Consider the following 20,394-nt stretch of genomic DNA (forward strand, 5'->3'; position numbering starts at 1 on the left):
CTACTTCCTCGTATTAATGGATGTTCTCATATCGGATTTATAAACAAAGTCATGAGCTGTAAATTTTACTTGATGGCCATCGAATCTAACTATCTAATGTATTTAATCTAGCTATAAAGGAAGGAATCTCTGTCTGTATGTTTGTCCTTCAATTATCTCGACAACCATTCATCCGATCGACTTTGTGCTTGGATGGTGTGTCGCTGGGGACCCGAGGCCGTGCAGTGTTGAATTTGGTGCGGTTTTGGGCACATGACGCGTGTAATATCTCTAAACTTTCAATAAACAGCGAACCTGCGGGTGGGCGGGGCTTCGGGGCTCAGGGGTCTCCCATTTTCAGCGGGCATGCACTCGTCATGGAAGTGGAAGTCACGGAAATGTTTGAATGTTTTGACACTATAATGATTTGCCAATTAGCGTTTGTTATTTTTAGTTTAACAAATTCAAATTCAAACTAATAACACATTTTTTTAACTAGAACTTTTTAGCTTTCTTAATTCCTTCAATGTTAAACGCTGCGTTGTTATTATGCTGTAACAGTCCGTGGCGCATGCTGCTTACCATCAAATTTATGAGATAAAATAATGGACGCCGTTAAACAAGAAGATGAAGGAAGGAGAGTTTAAATGAATCCCAAACTAATCGGGGTTTACTACGATAATTGGTATTCCAGTGGAAAGCGGTCCAGGCAATTTTCACTTTCTCTTTTCTAATTTGAAATGTCTGCGATTTCATATTGTGTGATATTTATTTGAGGGTTATGTGTGAGCTGCTGGTCTTGGCCGAGATCATTCGGCTAATTGTGTGGGTGTGTTGTGTCAGTTTGTGGGTGTTAGTCAGTGTGTTTGTATATGTGTGTGTCTGTTTGTAATTCTGCATGTATGCCTAGAGTGTACGTGTGTGTGTGTGTGTGTGTTTGTTATTCTCTAGTTAGTTTATTTTTATGCTTGTTTTGCCAGGTTTTGTGTGTCTATATTGCACTGGTTCTTCTGGGTCGTTCTGGGTCTCTAGACCGGTCCAGTCTAGCCGCTCTGTCTCCTCTCCCCACTCCTTCACCCCTGCAATCATCTTTCTTCATCATCACACACACACACACACACACACACACACACACACACACACACACATGCTCACACACACACACACACACACACACACACACACACACACACACACACACACACACACACACACACACAAACACAAACATTGTACTGCCCTCTCTACAGTACACCAGCAATGTTTATTTATTGACCTTGGTGTGGGTTTGTGCGCAGTAGTAGTCTCACACACACACACACATTTATGTGTGTGTGTGTGCGTGTGTATAGCCGCATGTGTTTTTGGTTTACAGAGAACTTTTGGGGGTCCTGTTTTAGCAAACACTGTTCATCAGGATATCACCGTAGATTTTTATTATCTCCAAACTAACCCTGTAACTCTCTCTCTCTCCCCCATCCCTCTTTCTCTTGGTTTTAAATCTCTCTCTCGCGTGTGTGTGTGTGTGTGTGTGTGTGTGTGTGTGTGTGTGTGTGTGTGTGTGTGTGTGTGTGTGTGTGTGTGTGTGTGTGTGTGTGTGTGTGTGTGTGTGTGTGTGTGTGTGTGTGTGTGTGTCTGTGAAGTATGTGGTCGTTACAGTGTGTCTGAAAGCTGGAATGGAGACCACAGCTTGGACTCGGGTAAGCGCTCTGCCACACACTCATACATCCTTCCACATGTCGTTAATAATCCGGTGTTTCATAACTACTGATAACGGAAAGAGTAATGTATACGTTTTGACAGGAAGTAGACTAAATGCTGTTTAAAAAGCCTTTCCAACGTTAACACGCAAGCATTCAAATGGATATAATTTTCATTATTAATTGTTTATTACCAGGACTAAAAACACATTACAACAACTTTACACATTTAAAATTCTTACTACTAATAATATTTTTCCTTAGTGACCTATATTTATTATTAAAAAAAACAACAATAAAAAAAAAAATATATATATATATATAATATACTACAATAATATAAATAAATACTACATTTCAATGCTTTTTCTGCTTATATGTTTTTATATATATATATATATATATATATATACACACACACAGTATATATATTTCCTGTCTGTCTTCACTACACTCTATAATAAAGGCAAATATGGCCCAGAAAAACATATGTAAATAACAATTGATTGGTGGACAGCTGGCAGAGCACAGCCGAAATGGAACGATCCGTAGTTTGTGACAGGTGACTAGAGTTGGAGTTGTCGCTTGCTCTCTCCATCAAAAAAAAACTCAGCCAAAACAACAGTGTCCCAGCAGAGCTGTGACCTCGGCATGTGCTGTAGCGCCGCTCCAGTCCCAGGTTATAACCACTGTTTTAGAATGGCAGCCGGGAGGGCGGGGCGGGTGGTGTGGTGTCGACACCTCCACCCGTTCAGCTGTCCACACAGTGGCCTTGTGGTAATGAAGCAGGGTCCCACAGGAATTCACACTGTGTCCCCTTACAGAGAGAGAGAAAGAGAGAGAAAGGGAGGCTGTCTCCAGGACAAGGTTGGCTATATTGGGATGGACTGTTTCCTTATTTGATATCTATCTCTCTCTCTCTCTCTCTATCTCACTCTCTCTCTCTCTCCAATCCTCTCCTCCCCCTGAAACCATTTCTTCCTTTTCATTCATCTCCCCTCCTTTCTCTCTCCTCCTCCCTGCCATAGTTCTCCCACCTGGCGGTGTGGGGCAGCATAGCGCTCTGGATGGTCTTCTTCACCGTGTACTCCGCCATCTGGCCCTCCATCCCCATCGCCCCCGACATGCTGGGCCAGGCAAGTCTCCTCTCCCCTCTGGAAACACGTGTTGTGCCCCCCAACCCCAGGGGGGTGGACAACAGGGAGGATAGGATAACCCAAGGACCCCCAAAAAACATCTCTATATCCCCCTCTCTAGTCTCCATTACCCCCCTCACCCCAAGTGGCTGGTGCTGTGGCGCCTGCGTGCCGCTCCTCCTGGGTGTTCCATGTCAGCACGGCTGGAGTCCCCCAGGAGATTTATGCCGCAGCCGCCCCTCTCGCCAGGGTTCCATGCACCTGCCGCATGGTCACTCGAGCCCCGGGCTTTTACGGCCTTCCGCGGAGGTGTTGACTCAAGAGGGCGGGCTGTTGTTGGTGTGTGTGTGTGTGTGTGTGTGTGTGTGTGTGTGTGTGTGTGTGTGTGTGTGTGTGTGTGTGTGTGTGTGTGTGTGTGTGTGTGTGTGTGTGTGTGTGTGTGTGTGTGTTTGGCAGTGGGGGTGAATCATGAAAGAATTGTCCATGTAAAACCTCTTGGTTGGGTTGGATGGGGGTGGTTTGGGTAGGATGGGGGGTCGTTTTTTGGTTAGGGGAAGTGGAAATTGGGCCATCTTAGCCCCCCCACCCCCCCTCATCCCATCCCATTAATTCAATTTGTGTCAGAAATCAGGAATGCGGTCAAATAACTGCAGCTGCCGAGTCCAACTGGGGAATGGTCATCCCCCCATCCCCGGCGCCTCCGTAACTACCCCATTATGTCTCCCATTCGCTACTTCCCTCTATCTATATTTCCATCTGTCCGCGGGGGACAGTGTTCAGATGGAAAAAAGCCGCTGCCCCTTGCTTTGGAGGTTGTATATTTTTGCTTGGAGTAAGAATGTGTTTGTGTGTGTGTGTGTGTGTGTGTGTGTGTGTGTGTGTGTGTGTGTGTGTGTGTGTGTGTGTGTGTGTGTGTGTGTGTGTGTGTGTGTGTGTGTGTGTGTGTGTGTGAAATTAATCCAACATGTGGCTAGGCTAGCAGTCTGGGACACAGGAGGAAGTATATACCGATCAGCCACAATATTAAAACCACCTGCTTTATATTGTGTAGCTTCCCCTCATGCCGCCAAAACAGCTCTGATCCGTGGAGGCATGGACCCCACAAGACCTCTGATGGTGTCCTGTGGTGTCTGGCACCAAGACGTTAGCAGCAGATCCTTTAAGTCCTGGAAGTTGTGAGGTGGGGCCCCCATGGATCGGGCTTGTTGTTCCAGCACATCCCACAGATGCTCCGTCATATCGGACCCTAACCCCGACCATCCACATGATGTAGAAGAAAACATGATTCCTCAGACCAGGCCACCTTCTTCCATTGCTCCATGGTCCAGCTCTGACACTCACATGTCCATTGTAGGAGCTTTCAGCGGTGGACAGGGGTCAACATGGACACTCTGATCGGTCTGCGGCTACACAGCCTCATACGCAGCAAGCTGTGATGCACTGTGTGTTCTCACACCTTTCTATCATAACCAGCCTTCGCTCTCCACACGCTTAAATAAGGCTTGGGCGCCCATGACCCTGTCGCCTGTTCACCGGTTGTCCTTCCTTGGACGACTTTTGGTAGGTACTAACCACTGCATACTGGGAACACCCCACTAGACCTGCTGTTTTGGAGATGCTCTGACCCAGTCGTCCATCACAATTTGGCCCTGGTCAAAGTCACTCAGATCCTTACGCTTGTCCATTTTTCCTGCTAGCAACTCATCAACTTCAAGAACTGACTGTTCACGTGCTGCCTAATATATCCCACCACTTGACAGATGCCATTGGAACAAGATGAGCAATGTTATTCACTTCACCTGTCAGCGGTTTTATTTATTTATTCATCTATTTATCTATATATTTATTTATTTGTCTATTTTTAACCTGTGCTGTCAGCATGCTGGGCATACAACACAGAGTATTTGTATGCCATTGCTGTCAGTGGTTTTAATGTTGTGGCTGATCGGTGTACACCTTCCTCTGGCTACGTGCAACGACGGAGTGTTCTCCAGTTGTGGCACAGAATGGTTGCTAACGGTTTTCCAATTTGATGGAGAGATTTGCGTCCCGTGGTCGTCCCGTTGTGGCTGTCCCCGCAGGGCAGCTGTTGACCCGGCAGAGAGGGGGGGGGGGGGGGGACGATGGGGTGATCCATTACAGTTATAGAGATTAAGACAGTATGCAGTACAGTATATCACAATATCTGCATCACATCAAACTATATGGGAACTCACACATAACTCACACACAGCTCACACATAACCCTTTTTTTTCTTTTTTTATCGAAATTTCACCTCAAATCCTGCATCACAAATATCGATTAATTGGACAATGATGCATTGCCAAGTAAAGACAAAAACCCATGGTATGGATGCCGACGGTAAAAGAAGTGGAGGGGAAAGGAGCCGCAGACGGAGAGGGGTCACTGACGGATAGATTGAGACAGTAGTTGGGTGCGTGATTAACCCCTAGAGAGACACTGACTGTGAAGGGTCAAAGGTTAATGAGCCCGACTGCAGCTGGACGGTGGGGGGGGGGGGGGGGGGGTTGTTGGGACGGTCAATTGAGCATCTTTGTCTTTGCGGACTGTCTCAGAGTTACAAGGATAATGTGTGGAATCTGGTGTGTACACTGGTATGTAAAATGGGAGGAGGCTGCATGTGTATGTTTGGTGGCTTTTGAGAGGTCGTCCGGTTATGTTGAGATTGGGCATTCTTTGAATAAGCTAGATACCGAGGGTTTAAGAAGATTGAGTAGTTGTTGAGTATCCCAAAATGCTACAAAAGGTTCATATTAAAATGACTGATTTGACTCCCATGATTAAAAGAAGATCATAAGAGTCCTACTTTCAGAAAATATTTTTTTTATAAAAAAAATAAAAATGAGATCATTCTGGAGGGCCGCACCGCGGGGTCTACTGGCCTCATGCGAGCCACGGCCCGCAGGTTGGCCACCAGTGGTGTCACACTTCATGTTGCTTGTAAGGTAAAAGCTTGAATATTCATGCCAGAAGGATTTTTCCCTCTTTTCAGGCTTTGATCTTGTAAATAACTGAGCGTGTTGGCGCCGGAACGACGCAACAGCGGCGTTGTGGTCGCTGGTTTATTTTCCAGCAGCTGAAATAAAAACAATCCCAGTTTCGACATCACAAATTGTGCGGATGAATCTCGAATGGGGGTATTTCCTGGGTTGAGAGCCGGTAGCAGTGAAGATTTCAATGTGCAGGGGTTTTGTGGAGAGCGGTTTTTGATTTCCTCCCCCCGTGCTGTTTGTCGTCCTTGCAGGCGGGCAGCGTGATGCAGTGCTGGCACTTCTGGCTGGGACTGGTCCTGGTGCCTGCCGCCTGTTTACTCAAAGACTTCGCCTGGAACGCGTGAGTCGTCCACATATAGCCCCCTCCACCCCGACCGCTGCATGCGGGGAATCCGTGGAGAAAAAAATAAAATAAATATATAATTTGAGTAACTCAGGCACACATGGTGACTGAAGGCGGTTTCATGTTAACGGCCTGAACTTTTTTCGTCACGAGCCATAAAATGTCTTCCAGAGCCGGTGGGTTTCCCCCTCAAGCGCGTAATGAGCTTGTTTCTGTGCCTTCCAGCGGCCGTCGCACTGTGAGGAAGTCTCTGCTGGAGGAGGTGCAGGAGCTGGAGGCCCGGGCCGTCGACCCCGGAGCGGCCGTGCTGCGAGACGCCAGCGGCCGCAGGTCCTAAACGACGTTCAGTCACTCGGGGGGTTTGGGGGGGGGGGGGGGGGGTTTCCATGCGTTTCGTGTCACTTCCAGTCCCGTCTGTCGTCTGGATGTTTGATTTAACGGGCCTGTTGTTTACGAAATGTCAATTTGCTCCGTGTGGTCAATGAAGGACATATGGCATGATCGCGTTTTTACTCAGAGCATGGCAATGCCACTGTTTAGAGCATAACATCAGTGCACACATTCTTTAACGTGGTCTTTTGATTTATCTTCCTTTTCCCATCATCCATTCATGCATACTATTTATTTTAACTTGATTTTGATCCCAGTTATTACTGCATGTGTGTGTGTGTGTGTGTGTGTGCAATAAAGCTATAACCGTAGTATAACAGTATTTCCACCCCCTGCTGGCACTGTCCACAGGGGCAAAGCCAAAGCCGAGGTCCCGTAGCGCCGCGGCTCGGGGGGGGTCACAGAGCCAGGCTCACGCAGGTAGCACCCGGGTTTGACCTTTGACCTCAGATTCTCTTTTGACTTGCCTTCTGACTTGTCGTCGGCTCCCTGGGTTTCCAATGTCTCTCTTATTTTTTTTCACATGCTATTTGTTGTCTTATCTTTATCCCTTTTCTTTCCCAATACATTTCGGTATTGTTTTGTTTGGGCTGCATTTTTTATTTTTATTTTTTTTACAGGTGGATCAATTTAAACTGCTGTACCGACCTGGTGTGTAAAGGCTGTTTAGTGTAGCGTGTGCATCCGTGACGTAGTTCCAGATTAGCCTCCCGTGGGTTGTCGTAGAACTGATCACTTTGCCCTCTGGGTAGACATTTGTGTTAATTCTTGGATTAAAATGGTTTAGTTGTTCAGGGTTGGGCGGGTATGATCAGGGTTTCCAAGTGTGGAACGGGACCCCCTGACCCCAGAAGTGGGGTCAGACGGCCCCGCCCCGGTCTCCTCATAGACCCAGGGAAGCAGGCTCCGATCCATGTTGTTCCCCGGTTAGCAGCCGGAATCCTCCATCCCAACAAATACTCGACATGAAGTGGGTGGACCGACATTTCAAAATGGAAAGGAACACATCTGTGTTTGTAGTTCCCGGTGGGGGCCGGTGCACGTGAACGGGGGAAAGATTTCTTGCGAAGGTACCGAGGACAGGAGGCGTCTCTGGGGAAGAGTTCAAATGTGGTACATCCTTGGACCGCTCGGCGTCCGACTGGGCCGCCAGAACCCGAACCCCGTGGGGGCGGAAAGCAGAACTGTAGTCGCGCACGTGTTCCTCTTTATTTATTTATTTGTCCTCCTTCCATCCGCCCGCTTTCCGTTCACTTGTCCCTGTCATCTCTTTAGCAGGAACCCTTTTCCTTGGCCGCGGCCGCCTCCTTTTCATTGTGTTTTTTTGTTTTTTTTGTTGTTTTTTTTTGTCTTCTTTTCTTTTCTTTCCTTGAAGCGCCCCAGCGGTTACATAATGACATTTTCCCTACTGCTGGTTCCAAATTGCTTTCAATACCTACCATTCTACAGATCACACCCCAACCCCTGCGTGGCCTCCAAGGAAAGCCCTCTTTTGTTCAATTGGCTGTAGGGGAACTATCCCTCCACCTAAAGCACAGTAAATCAGGACTTTCTATCACAGTATGGAGCTGTGGTGTCCCAACGCTATCACTAACATGAGCCTTTGGAGGTAATGAGGATGATGGGACTCGACGAGGGGAGGCCAAGGGTCAAGAAAGTGCGTGCGTGCGTGCGTGCGTTTGTGAATGCACATGCATTTGTGTGCGTTTTGGACAGGGCTCAGTTATTTTTGGGTCAAGGCAGGAGAGGAGCCGTGACGGAGTGTGGTCTCAAGAACAGAGAATCCAGTCTTCTTCTGGAAAGGTGGGGTGGCGGGGGGTGGTGGGGGGTGGGAGTAGAGAGGAGAAGGAAGGAGGAGGGCCGGGGGTGAGGAGGGCTGTAATGTGCCCCGTTACCTTGCGGTGGGGTTGTGAGGTACTATCAGATTAACTTGATTTTGACAAGCGTCCATTAACTAATTAATCGGACGCTGAAATCTGCTTGATCTGAAATGCATTGGGATCTGGGTTCTTACTGTGGTGACTCAGGAAGTCATTTGGAAGCATGATGTGATGACTATTCCTAACTATTCCTTCCTGAATGATCACTGATCTTCGCCGGGAAGAGATCCATCGAAACTTCTCATAATGCTATTCACACTAATTAATAGATTTCCCAGAGGTCAGTGATCATTTTGTGTATTTCCAGTCATAGATGTCGTCTGTGCGTTGAGTTCGCCAAAGAGACATGTTGCGCCCACGGGCAAACTTTTGTTTTCTGGTCTTTCCTTCTGCTCCAGTCTAAACGAACGGGCCCATCTGCTGACAAGAGTCTTTAGGAAAACGCCGTCGAGCGTCGGGCGCTCCAACTCCGTGCAGCAGACCGTGTCACGTAAGTCTCCTCCCCCAAAAAGGCGTCGCAACGGAGGACGAACGAACGTCGCTCATTCACTCGGCTCAAAAATAAATTCCCTCCGCTGGTTTTAGAGTAGTTGCCCGCGGATCAAAAAAAAACGCTCATAGCCAGGTCTCCAGAGAGCTAGCCCTAAACTACGGCTGCACATTAGCTCTACCGTGGACCGCAGCCGAAAATACTCTGATCGGCTCGCAGACTTGGTCAAACAATGTCATTTTGATGTTTATTTCTACCAAATCTGCTCCTCCAGAGATTGTTTGCCGAGGTTGGATCATTTATGCCTCGATCTGTTCAGTGAGTTTCACGTCGCTTTGGCGCTTCAAATTTCTGTCAAACTTTATTATTTATTTATTTATTTTCCCCCAGATGGCTACGCCTTCTCTCAGGAGGAGCATGGGGTGGTGTCCCAGTCACAGGTGGTGCGATCCTATGACACCACCAACCGCCAGCGTCCGAGCCTCTAGCCCCGCCCACTAGGACCACCGCCTCAGCTCGTCGTAGCAACAGACGTCAGGACAACAGCAGAGATGGACTCGCCCGACGCCCTCGTACCGGGCGGCAGACGCCTGCTGTGTTGCCTTCCTGGTACTGTGACCTGACACCCCCCGCCCCCCAGCACCCAAAGGGTCTTCGCCGAGTACTGACTTGAGAGAAGGGACCAAGCCGACCATATAGTACGAAACTGGCTCTGATCCCCTACACTAGCTGCACAGGCATGAGCGATCATATCCACGCACAGACATGAGGAGTCAAACTCGGAGACTCTGTTACTCGTATCCGTGTTCCCCACAGGCTGGGTTTGGTTTTATTATGCTACCGTGCGTTAACGTGTGCGTCTGTGTACTCCAATATGTCCGTATCTGCCTGTGCATGTGTGTGTCTGCACGCATTTGTGCTCCTGTGTGTGTGTGTGTGTGTGTGTGTGTGTGTGTGTGTGTGTGTGTGTGTGTGTGTGTGTGTGTGTGTCTGTGTGTGTGTCTGTGTGTGTCTGTGTGTGTGTGTGTGTGTGTGCAGGCTTGTGTGTGTGTTAGTGTGGGCGGCGAGCAAGCATGTGCTTGCAATTGTGCAAGCACACGGGTATTAGTGTAAAGTTGTGTTGATGGTGTGTGTGTTTGTGTGTGTGTGTGTGTGTGTGTGTGTGTGTACGTGTACACAATTCCTCTTCTCTCCTGAACTAGGCTTATGTAGTTTGTCATCACATGCCTATGAAGGAGGGCAAGGGCCTAAAATAAACAACACACACACACACACACACACACACACACACACACACAAAAGCCTCGAAGGAATTCCATACAGAGGGATGGAGGCGTACCCCACCCCCACCCAAAGCCGCTCAGTCTGTCCCAAGCCTCGCTGTCTCACCGGTGCAGTTCAGGCAGGAGCCCGGTCCCCACCCCTCCCACCCAGCCGCAACCTCCACCCGCACACAGGAGCACCTCCGCCCGCTATCTCTCCAGCGACTCCTTGTCCCGCTCCGTAGAGCCGTCCTCATCATTTCATCCATTTTAACTGCGACCTGTCGCTGCGCCGACCCGGGAGGGCGTCGGCTCCACTCGAGAGCTTCCTCCTTTGGTTTTCACTGGATTTCACCCACTGACCTGAACTTTTTTATTTAATGAATAAAGTGGACATGTCTTTTTTTTTTCTCTCTCTCTCTCTCTCTCTCTATCTCTCTCTCTCAATTTTAATCAATGTCGGTTTTTTGTTGTTTTTTTTTACTCGATTATGAAGAAAATGTCTCAGAGGGAATATTTTACTTGAACTAGTTGCTCCTGGACATCTGACAGTGAAGGGGTTTGATTGAGACACGCCGTGGCGTCGTGGTTTTTCCTGGCTCCGGCGACACGTCTTTGCGTCCGAGTGTGGTGTCCGCTGTCTGTGTTTCTCCGCGCCGAGGACTCCCCGGTTCAAGAATGCAAGGAGTCTTTCACTGCGAGAAATGCAGGGAGTACGGTTGTCCGCCCCAAGTCCTAATCATTAAATCTAATCAATCTGTGGCCTGACTACATTTTTTGTTGTTGTCTTTGACTGACTCTGTACGCCGAGTGTAAGCGTGCACTCACATGGGGTAGTGGGGTCAGAGGTCGTGAAGAACACGGACGATATTTAAAGTTGCTATTCAAAGTCAGACGTCCCACTTCCCCTCCACCCAAAGGCTGGTGCTGGCCTTCATCAAATATCACTGTTCCTTTAAAGATGGGGTGCGGGAAGGGTGTGAGTTTCAGGACATTTTGGGAGTCATCGCAGAGGGAGGCTCAGAATCGTGGGAGAAGCTATAGACTTCTCCGTATGTGCCAATATTTTGTCACCATATTTCACAAAGGGGAAATTTTCATCAGGCCGTCTCACGGCAGGGGGCTGACACTTGTTGGAAAGATCGGTTGTTCACACAACGCAGTGCATTTTCATATGATATTTTACACCCAAAATCTTACTAAACCAGGTTTCAGAGGGGTTCTGTAATTTAATACGAGGAACGATCCAAGCCTCCCACATGTTCTCGTCCCCTTACTTCTTGTGTGTGGGTGCGGGGAAATCGTTTGTAGATTTATGCGGCCCCTGGCCGCCGTCTCTGGAGGGAGGTCTGAATTCTAGCAGCCCACCTTCCTGGACGCGGCCCAGCCCCAGCCCAGTGCATCAGCCCCGGCATGGAGAACCCATCGGCCCGGGGCCCAGAAGGAGCCGTAGACCAAGCCGAGCTTTTCAACTCCTTTTTTCGACGACTCCCCGGCGGCCGCCTCCACTTTGTGCATTAGCTAAGTGTCCGTAGAGGCGTGGCAAGCCTCCAAGTCCACAGTCTGAAGGAACTAGTCATACAGTCCCAGTGCTACTGTGGTTTCAGTTCTGCACTGTGTGCCAAGTGATGCATCAGGTATTTGTTCTCGCTGGGTGGCGGCTGCCTGGCTACTGTGATTCGAGGGGATTATCAATCTGGCAACCCCCCCACCCCAGTCACACTGAGAGTGGTGTTCAATTTTCTTATATTAGTGGGAGGGGTTAGTTTCTTTATTCCTTCCATTCCAACGCTCTTCTGAGTGGTCTTAAACCCAAAGCACACGTGGTAATTCACGACACAGAAGTGTGAGGAAATGTCACGGGGAAAACATTCAATATAATATAACACATAATGTCTCAACACACAGCTCTCTTGTTTTATAGTTTTATTTTTTTCACGGTTCATATGAAAAATGGCACTTCAGCAGTTAATTACTGTGTTTCCAGGAGGGCAGAAATTATATTTGGCCCCAATAAAATTCTCTATTTTACATTTGGGTTTTTTACATGGGACCAAAACCGCCTAATTTTGCAACGTGTTATGCTGTAAAAGAGAGAGGGAGAGAGACGCCAATTTCCGAGCTCGGAGACATCTCGGGCTGTAGGTTTAATGGCCCAGTGCATTCCTGTCGCTCCTTGTTACTGAGTTACCAGTCGATTACAGAGGCTGCAGTCAGACCATGCACAATGCCCGGAATTTCTCATATCTGTAGACAAATTTAGGATTAATGACACGATGGGGTTGTAGCTTTACTTTTTTTTTTTTCAAGTGTCATTTATTCACGCCTGCCGCAGGTAGAAAATAAATCATTCAAAAACGGCCGCTGGACACCACGGGCATTTGCTGATGCAGTGTTGTAAAAAGAAAAACACACACACACACACTTCTTTCTGTGTTCCCTCTTCGGCGCACAAACGTCTCGGAGAGGGGAAAAAGGTGGGAAACAGTCGGGGAAAAAACACTTTTAACCGGACAATTACCGTTGGTTGCAGATACACGGGACAAGGCGTTGCAGTCTTTCTGCTCGCTCTCTCTCTCACACTCTCCCACACATACACTCACACCTCAAAGGTACATTTACTGCCAACCTTAAGAGAGTATGTTTTCATTCTGTGGTTTTCTCATAAGAGAGGGGGGGTGTGTGTGTGTGTGTGTGTGTGCACGTGTTTGTGTGTGTGTGTGTGTGTTGCTGCTCAGGGGCAGTACTTTGGGAGATGGATGGGGTCGGGTGGGGGGTTGGGGTGAGGGGGGTTGGGTGAACCGTCACAGTCTGTGTCCCCTGTTCACTTCATTAGAGTTTGAACGGCCCTGCAGGGAGAGCACGGCTGCGTGTCCACCCCACACCAGCTGCACTTCTCATTACACATACTTACTCACAACTTGTGTACCCACACCTCCGCTCGCTCGCAACTCTCCCACACATTAAAAACTCACACGAGTGGATCGAGCGGAGCACATTTCCCCCCCCCCACCACTCTAACATACTTAAAACGCAAACACACCTATAATATGTCATTTCGACCCTTTGTGACATCACACACGCAGCGTGGGTTCACTTTTTTTCCCGACTCACTTTTCTACATTACAGAGGGGTCACCGCCATTAATCATCCACTCTTCAATCACTCCTAAACACACGTTTGTACACAGTTTCTCTTTAAACACACACACACACACACACACACACACACACGCATACACAGACACACTCACGCACAATAAGCTGTGCCGTGTCACCCATCTGTGCAGTATTACCCACCGCTATTTAGTGGTGTCTTTGTATAAAGACACGCAATTATACACGCATCTGTCTCTTACTCCATCTTAGTCGGAGCTGGGCTCGCAGACGCTTGCCCGGAGATCGCATGATACACTGAACAGACACACACCACTCCAAACAGCAGGGCACTCGCTGCCAGCTAAGCTTTTATGAGTCCTTCATGTGAGCCTGACTCCGTGCCATCCCTCTATTTTTTTTTTCCTTTTTTATTTTTTATTTTTTTTCCACTGGCAGTGTCCCACAAGGTCTCTGGCATCGTCCTCGGGTTACGCTTCACAAGTTGGCCTTCATGAGAGAGTGGCGCAGTGGTCTGCGGGCTGGGGCCCCTCACACCGTCACCGGGGGGTATTTCTGCTCGCTGGTGACGCTGGCCACGCTGGTGGGCACGGGGAAGGGCGACTGGAGGGGCCTGTAACCGCCCTGAGTCGGGTCCAGGAAGGTGGGCGTGGGGGCGATGGGGTGGGCGTAGCCGATGTACTGGGGGTGCAGGAACTGTCCCTGGTGGGGCATGATCTGGGTGGCCTGCTGGCAGTTGAGCACCGAGAAGTTGGTGGGCATGTTGACGAAGACGCTGGCGTCCGGGGACAGACAGCAGGAGGCCTGGGCGTGCATGATGGCCTGCGGGACGGGCCGGGGGGCGGCGGGGGGCGCGGAGGAGCTGGAGGAGGTGGCCGTGCTCGACTGGCGGGAGGACGAACCTCTGGAGGTGCCGGCGCTGGCCATCATGGGGATGGTCTCCAGGAGGCGCCCGCTGCCGGGCCCTCCGCCCGCCCCGCCGCCCGAGGACATCTCCTGCTTGGGACGGAGGCAGCGGCAGCAGCACACGGCGACCACGGAGCCCACCAGGATGAAAGCTACAAACACCGAGCCCACGATCAGGAAGGGGACGTAGATGGGCACTGCAGAAAGAGAGAGAGAGAGAGAGCATGAGAATTCATTTCTTTTGCCAAATCATTCAATCATTTTTTACATCCATAGCAATTTTTTACCAGCCTCATTAAAACCAAGAAGGCGTCTTTAAAGTCTAAACAAGTTCCCTTCTCGCACGGAGCGGCGTCAATCTGCCGTACGGAGGGAGAAAATCTCAAATCAAATCTCCCGGCGAAGAAAAAAATCAGGGCTGAGGGTGAAAAAAAGAAAAGAAAATTAGAGTAAAGAGAGCTGAGAGTCAAGGAGAAGAAAGAGAGAGGTGACCCGGGATCGAGTCCCCGGGGTGCCCACGGCTCTCATTAGCAGTTGTTAGCCTTGTTTTGATCTGCTCTAATCCCCTGTGCCCAACGGCGACCCTTCACCCCCATCGCCCCCATGTTTGTGTCCGTGTGTGTGTGTGTGTGTGTGTGTGTGTGTGTGTGTGTGTGTGTTCAGCGTGTGCGCCTGTGTGCGCCCGCGCGTGCGTGTCATTCTTAAGCCACGCCGCCATTGCAGACCTTCTTCTTTATGTATTCTCTACCGTGTCTGCGATAAGAATTCTCGCGTTAAACCCCCTGTTCGATTAATGGATAAAATCTGGTGCTCCGTTTCAGAAAAGGCTTATCAGATATACATCTCTCGCATTCCTGACTTGTCTTACACAGTAAATCAGCGCAGACCGTAAGCAGCTGCTCGCGGAAAAAATAAATAAATAAAAATTCTCCTCCCCACCGGTCGCAGCGAAACTCGACTGTCGGGAGCGGCCGCGAAACCGCAACGGGCGGCGTCGCGGGCGGATTCAAGCGGCGGTCAAACGGTAACGGTCACCGTTCTCAATCCTGACTAGAGCCGGAGAGCGGGGCCACGGGAGAGGATGTTGTTGGGAGCGGGCGGGGGCGAGGAGCGAGATGAGGTCACATGTGAAGTGTGCCCTCGCTCCGTGACCGAGTCCGACGCGGCCACACTCACACACACGCACCCGCACACACACACACACACACACACACACCTGCACACACACACCTCCGGGATACAATAAAGTGCGTGTTATACTAGAAGTGATTTGTTCTGATTTATTGTTCCCTGGGTGTAGCTATTTTCCATGTTGAATATACCGGCGCGTTATGAGGTGTAACTGTAAACCCGGGAGAGGTGGCGACTGGCACCGGCTTCCTCTTTCTCAGGGCTCTTTGATATCCACACGAGGCCGACGGAAAGTCTTTCGAGGGCGTGCGCGTCGGGGGTAGCGAAAAAGCCCAGAGATTAGGCCGTAAAAGTTAAAACGCTGTAGGTTATTACATTATGTACGCCGATAAATCCGGGCGACAAAAGATTGAGCCCAGCGCCGGCGGGGCCGACGCCGTTTACTCCTTCGACGAGCCGCCGCGTCTCTCGAATGCAATACAAGAGACGTTCCCAAGAGGCCTGCTCTGCCCTCCTTTCATGGACTTTTACGGGCAGGACCTCGACACCGCTGGTTCCACTGAGTCATTTTCCTTCAGTGTAAAATCATCACTTCAATCTATCCATCTATCTATCAATCAGTCTGTCTTTGATCCGGGCGGACAGATATATCCACGGATAAAGGGACGGTTGGTGTAAAGTCGCGCGGGCGTCAGAGGAGCCGAGTCGGCTCGGCTCCGAACGGGTGGATGAAAATTCTCGCGGGAGTCGTTTTGGTTCCGTCTCGATGACCAATTTTTTTTCCGACTTTCGTTTGAAACTCAGCAATCATCTTTCAGTTCCCGAGTCAAAGATTGACTCACTCGATCGATCGCGCTCTCTCTCTCTCTCTCTCAGAAGCGAAGGATCTTACTGGGCATGTAGCCTTGTAATTCCCATGCACAGGTCTTTGCATCCCTACTATCCATGTATCACAGATAGTTAGATCGATAATTTATTTAGGAATGTAGTGCTCCTATTGTTCCTTGTCGCTCTTCCACACCTGTTGCCCAAATTGAGCCGGGGCGGCCATGCTGCAGTAACACCCCCACACACACACACACACACACACACACACACACACACACACACACCCCCCACAAGGGGCTTTTTCGGGCCATCTTTGCGGCAAGCTGGCTTCTCTCTCCTCCCGGAGCCGTCCCCAGGGCATCCTCCTGTTCCTAAATACCACATGTTTCTTTTTGTCGAGCACATTAATAATTTCCTTGTCCGTTCGCTCGTCGACATTAGCCGACGACAATTCTTTTTTCGCCCCCGTGATTAATCGGCTGCCAAGCGGACGGAAAATGAGCACGGCGTTCAAAGAGAGGGAGCCGCGCACGACTAAATACTTCCTTTTTTGTGCAATGGGGGGAGGACGCCGCTTTTCTATTGATATTTTGGCCGGGGCCCACTGAAAATGCACCCCTTCCCGTGCTGATAAGGCACGGTTGTTTTTCGTCAGACGGCAGATGTGGTCTGTCGACGTACCTGGCTTACCGTGTTTGACTTTATATGTTACGTTTGTGATTAAATGAACAACGATGAACTGTATCTACTGAGTAATCTTTTGCAGTGATCCAAAAAGAATATTCTTGACGCCAACACCACAATAAAACTTCTCTATAGTTCAGCAAGGGTTTCACCAAACTATGCATGGGTCCTGATTAACCCCCCCCCCCCCCCACACACACACACACACAATATATTTACTTAACTACCACTAAATCAAGTTTTAGTTGTCAGACTTTGTCAGTTCCAGTCAAATGTTGACCCACTTGACAACTTTTTGCAGGGGGCGGGTCCTCAAGAGCTTTGTCTTCCAAGGGGGCCCTGCCACAAGAGTTTGGGAAGCCCTGCATTACACCAAGCATTTTTGGTTGAGTTAATAATTCCCGTTGCTCCCACATGGAGACGATGGGAATCCTGTTGAAGGCCAGACTGAGTGTCAATCCTTTTAAAGCCCTGGGAGGGACACGGGGGGGATGGCAGCGGGGATCACTGGCGGAGCCGGTGGATGGGAATGGGAATAGGAACCAGCAAGTCTAGGAAATGATACATAAGGTGATTTGTTTTTACGAACAGAGCTGTCAGCGGCCGGGATCCGGTCCGGTCAGAACCCGATCCCCGTGGGGACAGTGCGTCACCGCCAGAACAAACACGGCTTTTTATAGCCACGCTGCACAATTTGCCATTTGTGAGTCGTGGCTGTCTGAGGTGTCCACTGGCTCCTCTGCAGCTGTCGTTGCCAGCTGAGACGGGGAGCATCCAGATCAGGGGTGCCAAACTTACGGCCTGCGGGCCGAATTCAAACTCTCGGGGAGATACATAGATCCCTTGGTTTTTAGAAATACACCGAACCGCAAAGTGCAATTCCTGAAGGCCGTCTGCGGTTTGAACGCTTTTTTTGAATGCTTGACTGTTCCATTCGCCACAGCCAATATCAAATTAAAGACCTCTTGCCTCTGCAAACTTGCCTTTGCATGATCAACTATTACATTACACTTATTAAGTTAGTCACCTTCCACAAAATTAGTAAGAAATATAAGTTTGACACGCGGACCAGGTTGGACAGGGATGCGACAGTGCCCAATTTGAAGCAAATAAGTAGTGTTGGGCATGATTAAGTAGAAGTATTTCCTAATAGTAGTATGAGGTCTTCATTCCGACTTTAAAGTGCAAATCCATAAGATCGTCTGTGATTGCTGTGGCAGGACTTGACCAGTCCCAGAATTACATTCAAAACTTTTTTGAAATATCAGGGTTTACCTTCCTCTAAACCAGTCACTTTCTTTTCTCGCAAGTTTAGCTTCTTCTGACGGATTCATTTGGACAGGTTACTGGTCACAACTGGCCACACTGCTTTATCAAATTTGCGGTGGCTGCCTGACTATTTGCACATGCGCGATCTTTGCAATCCTGGCCAGGAAAGGCGGACCCCGCCACCAACAATGGAAACAGCATAGGCCTATAGAGGAGCACATGCCGTGAATGGCTGTTTCTTCTAACGTACCATCTAGAAAAGGTATAAATTGTGAGTTTCTTTCTAAAGAAATACTTTGGATTGCCACTTGAAATGGTGTATACAGGTATATCTTTAATTGGATCATTGGAAAAATATATATATTTAGTTTTGTTATTTGAATCCCCCTCCATCCAGAGTTTACCTGCACCTGTGTCGGTGTTCTCCTTGCTCTCGGTCCCTGGTTCCTGGTCCGGCTTGTCGTTGCTGCAGGTCCCCTGGTCCAGCCGAGCCTCGGTGCTGGCGCAGCAGTAGCGCAGCTCGCACTTCCCGCAGCAGATGATCGCGTCCTCGGCGTCGATCTTCTCCGGGCACTGGAAGCCCTCCTTCCAGGCGCGCTGGGAGTCGTGCCAGCCGTGGCAGTACTCCCCGCTGGCATCCACGTCGACGATGACCAGGAGCAGGGTCCCCGCCACGGTGACAGACACCGGGAAGCCGCCCCACATGCTGCCGCTGGTGGCCGCGCGCCGGTGCGCTGAAATGGGGACAGCGACGGGGCTTTCACCGCCTCGGTCCAACTTGGTTTAGTGGAGTAATGGGTGGCGAATCAATGCAATTTAGAGCACCTAGGCTATAAAATAAGAGGAAAACAGAGCACCTTGATGTTGTCATTTGTTAGGGGGAATTCCGTGCGTAATTCAATAAATCCACGAATGGCTTCCAAATGGCGCCCTCTTCCAGATAAATATCCACATATATATGTATATATAAATACAGACCATCCAATTTAGTTGTTGCCACATAAATAACAGTGACTGAAGTTCTCCCAATATTGTTAATATGAGACCAGGGAACACGGAGTAAATCCAATGTCAGGCGGAATGTGTCTCCCCTTGCTGCAATGGAACGCGCTCCTTCCCGGGGCATCCAGGGAAACCAACACCAGCGGAATAATCCATGGGCGCGCCGCCGCACGGGACCCCTGTCCACCCAGAAGGAAAGTCACGCTCGCACGCGTTCACGACTCCGTCCGCATCGCTGGAGCCACACGCCCCGCTCACCGCCGAGGATATGCCCGCCAATCGAGCCTAATTGAGGTCTCCCTCCCTCCCTCTCTCTCTCTCTCTCTCTGCGTCCTACCTCCGCGTCGGGGAAGGCGTGTCGGACCCGCGGGTTCGCACGCTCCTCGGCCATAATAAACTTATTCCCACCTCCATCCCATTTAGGGCGCGCGTTCAAAGCGGAGAGCGCGTCCCGAGTTGTTTTTTTTTTTCATTTTAAATCTCGCGGGGCCACCGCTGCGATGAAAGCAAAACAATCTTTTTTTTGGGGGGGTTTGTTTTTCTCCCAAACGGCTGAGCTGGTTGGCGCGGTACCCCCCCCCCCCCCCCACACACACACACACACACACACCCCCGAGACCCTGTCCGGTGCAGGCCAGGAGGGGGTCCAACCAAGTCGCATTATACCGCCTAATGGCGCCGTCTAGTGGTCAACGCAGACATTACACATCAGACGGATATCGGATATATTGCTTTATCCTCAATTGTTTTTATATACGTTCAAGATTCAAGATTCAAGATTCAAGATTTTTTATTTGTCACATACATATACATACTTTCATACATATATGCAGTGAAATGTAATGCCACGCACCCGGTGATAGCACACAATATGTCCTAGGAAAAAAAATAAAAGTAGAAAATTCCTTTCTAATAGACCGACTAACTGACTCCTAAAACGTAATACAGTGCGTTGAATACTTATAGAATAAGATAAAAATATATAGAACAAAATACAATAAAAATAAATTGAAATAAAATGGAATAGATAGAGGGAATATGCCTATGTGTATATACAGATATGTGCAATTAAAGTGGCATGTGAATGTGAATAGAGCGAGTGAGCGGGGGGGGGGGGACGCGCGTCACGGTTCTCCTGTCCCGTCACGCACCGCGGCGCCGCGCGGCGTCCCTGGCAACCGCGCGGGAAGTGACGCACCGCCAGCGCCGACCGCTCAAACGCGAAGCTGCGTTCGTGCCCGCGATGGGTTCGTTGCTGCTTTC

At 49.5% G+C, this 20,394-nt stretch overlaps 2 protein-coding genes across 4 annotated transcripts in view; one reads left to right on the plus strand and one right to left on the minus strand.

The window, feature by feature from the left end:
* atp8a2 (ATPase phospholipid transporting 8A2) overlaps positions 1 to 10,943 on the plus strand; it is a 62,397-nt gene extending 51,454 nt beyond the window's left edge. The window contains exons 32-37 of the mRNA XM_080020410.1: positions 1,623 to 1,679; positions 2,708 to 2,815; positions 6,082 to 6,170; positions 6,399 to 6,503; positions 8,842 to 8,933; positions 9,324 to 10,943. Of these exons, the coding sequence (XP_079876536.1) occupies positions 1,623 to 1,679; positions 2,708 to 2,815; positions 6,082 to 6,170; positions 6,399 to 6,503; positions 8,842 to 8,933; positions 9,324 to 9,421 (549 nt within the window). The 3' untranslated portion in view covers positions 9,422 to 10,943. The remainder of the gene's footprint in view (positions 1 to 1,622; positions 1,680 to 2,707; positions 2,816 to 6,081; positions 6,171 to 6,398; positions 6,504 to 8,841; positions 8,934 to 9,323) is intronic.
* A 1,541-nt stretch (positions 10,944 to 12,484) lies between these two features.
* shisa2b (shisa family member 2b) lies at positions 12,485 to 19,390 on the minus strand. 3 transcript variants are annotated; one of them, XM_080020570.1, is made up of 3 exons: positions 19,108 to 19,390; positions 18,534 to 18,959; positions 12,485 to 14,414 (listed from the first exon to the last, which is right to left on the minus strand). In XM_080020570.1, the coding sequence occupies exons 2-3, from the start codon at positions 18,832 to 18,834 to the stop codon at positions 13,843 to 13,845; spliced, it is 873 nt and encodes a 290-aa protein (XP_079876696.1). In that variant the 5' UTR covers positions 18,835 to 18,959; positions 19,108 to 19,390; the 3' UTR covers positions 12,485 to 13,842. The 3 variants fall into 3 exon arrangements, with proteins under 3 accessions (XP_079876696.1, XP_079876697.1, XP_079876695.1); XM_080020571.1 differs by having other exon boundaries at positions 18,540 to 19,390; XM_080020569.1 differs by having other exon boundaries at positions 18,534 to 19,390.
* Positions 19,391 to 20,394: the final 1,004 nt, after the last annotated feature.

This window comes from Zeus faber, assembly GCF_960531495.2.
Source record: "Zeus faber genome assembly, chromosome: 19".
Lineage (NCBI taxonomy): Eukaryota > Metazoa > Chordata > Actinopteri > Zeiformes > Zeidae > Zeus > Zeus faber.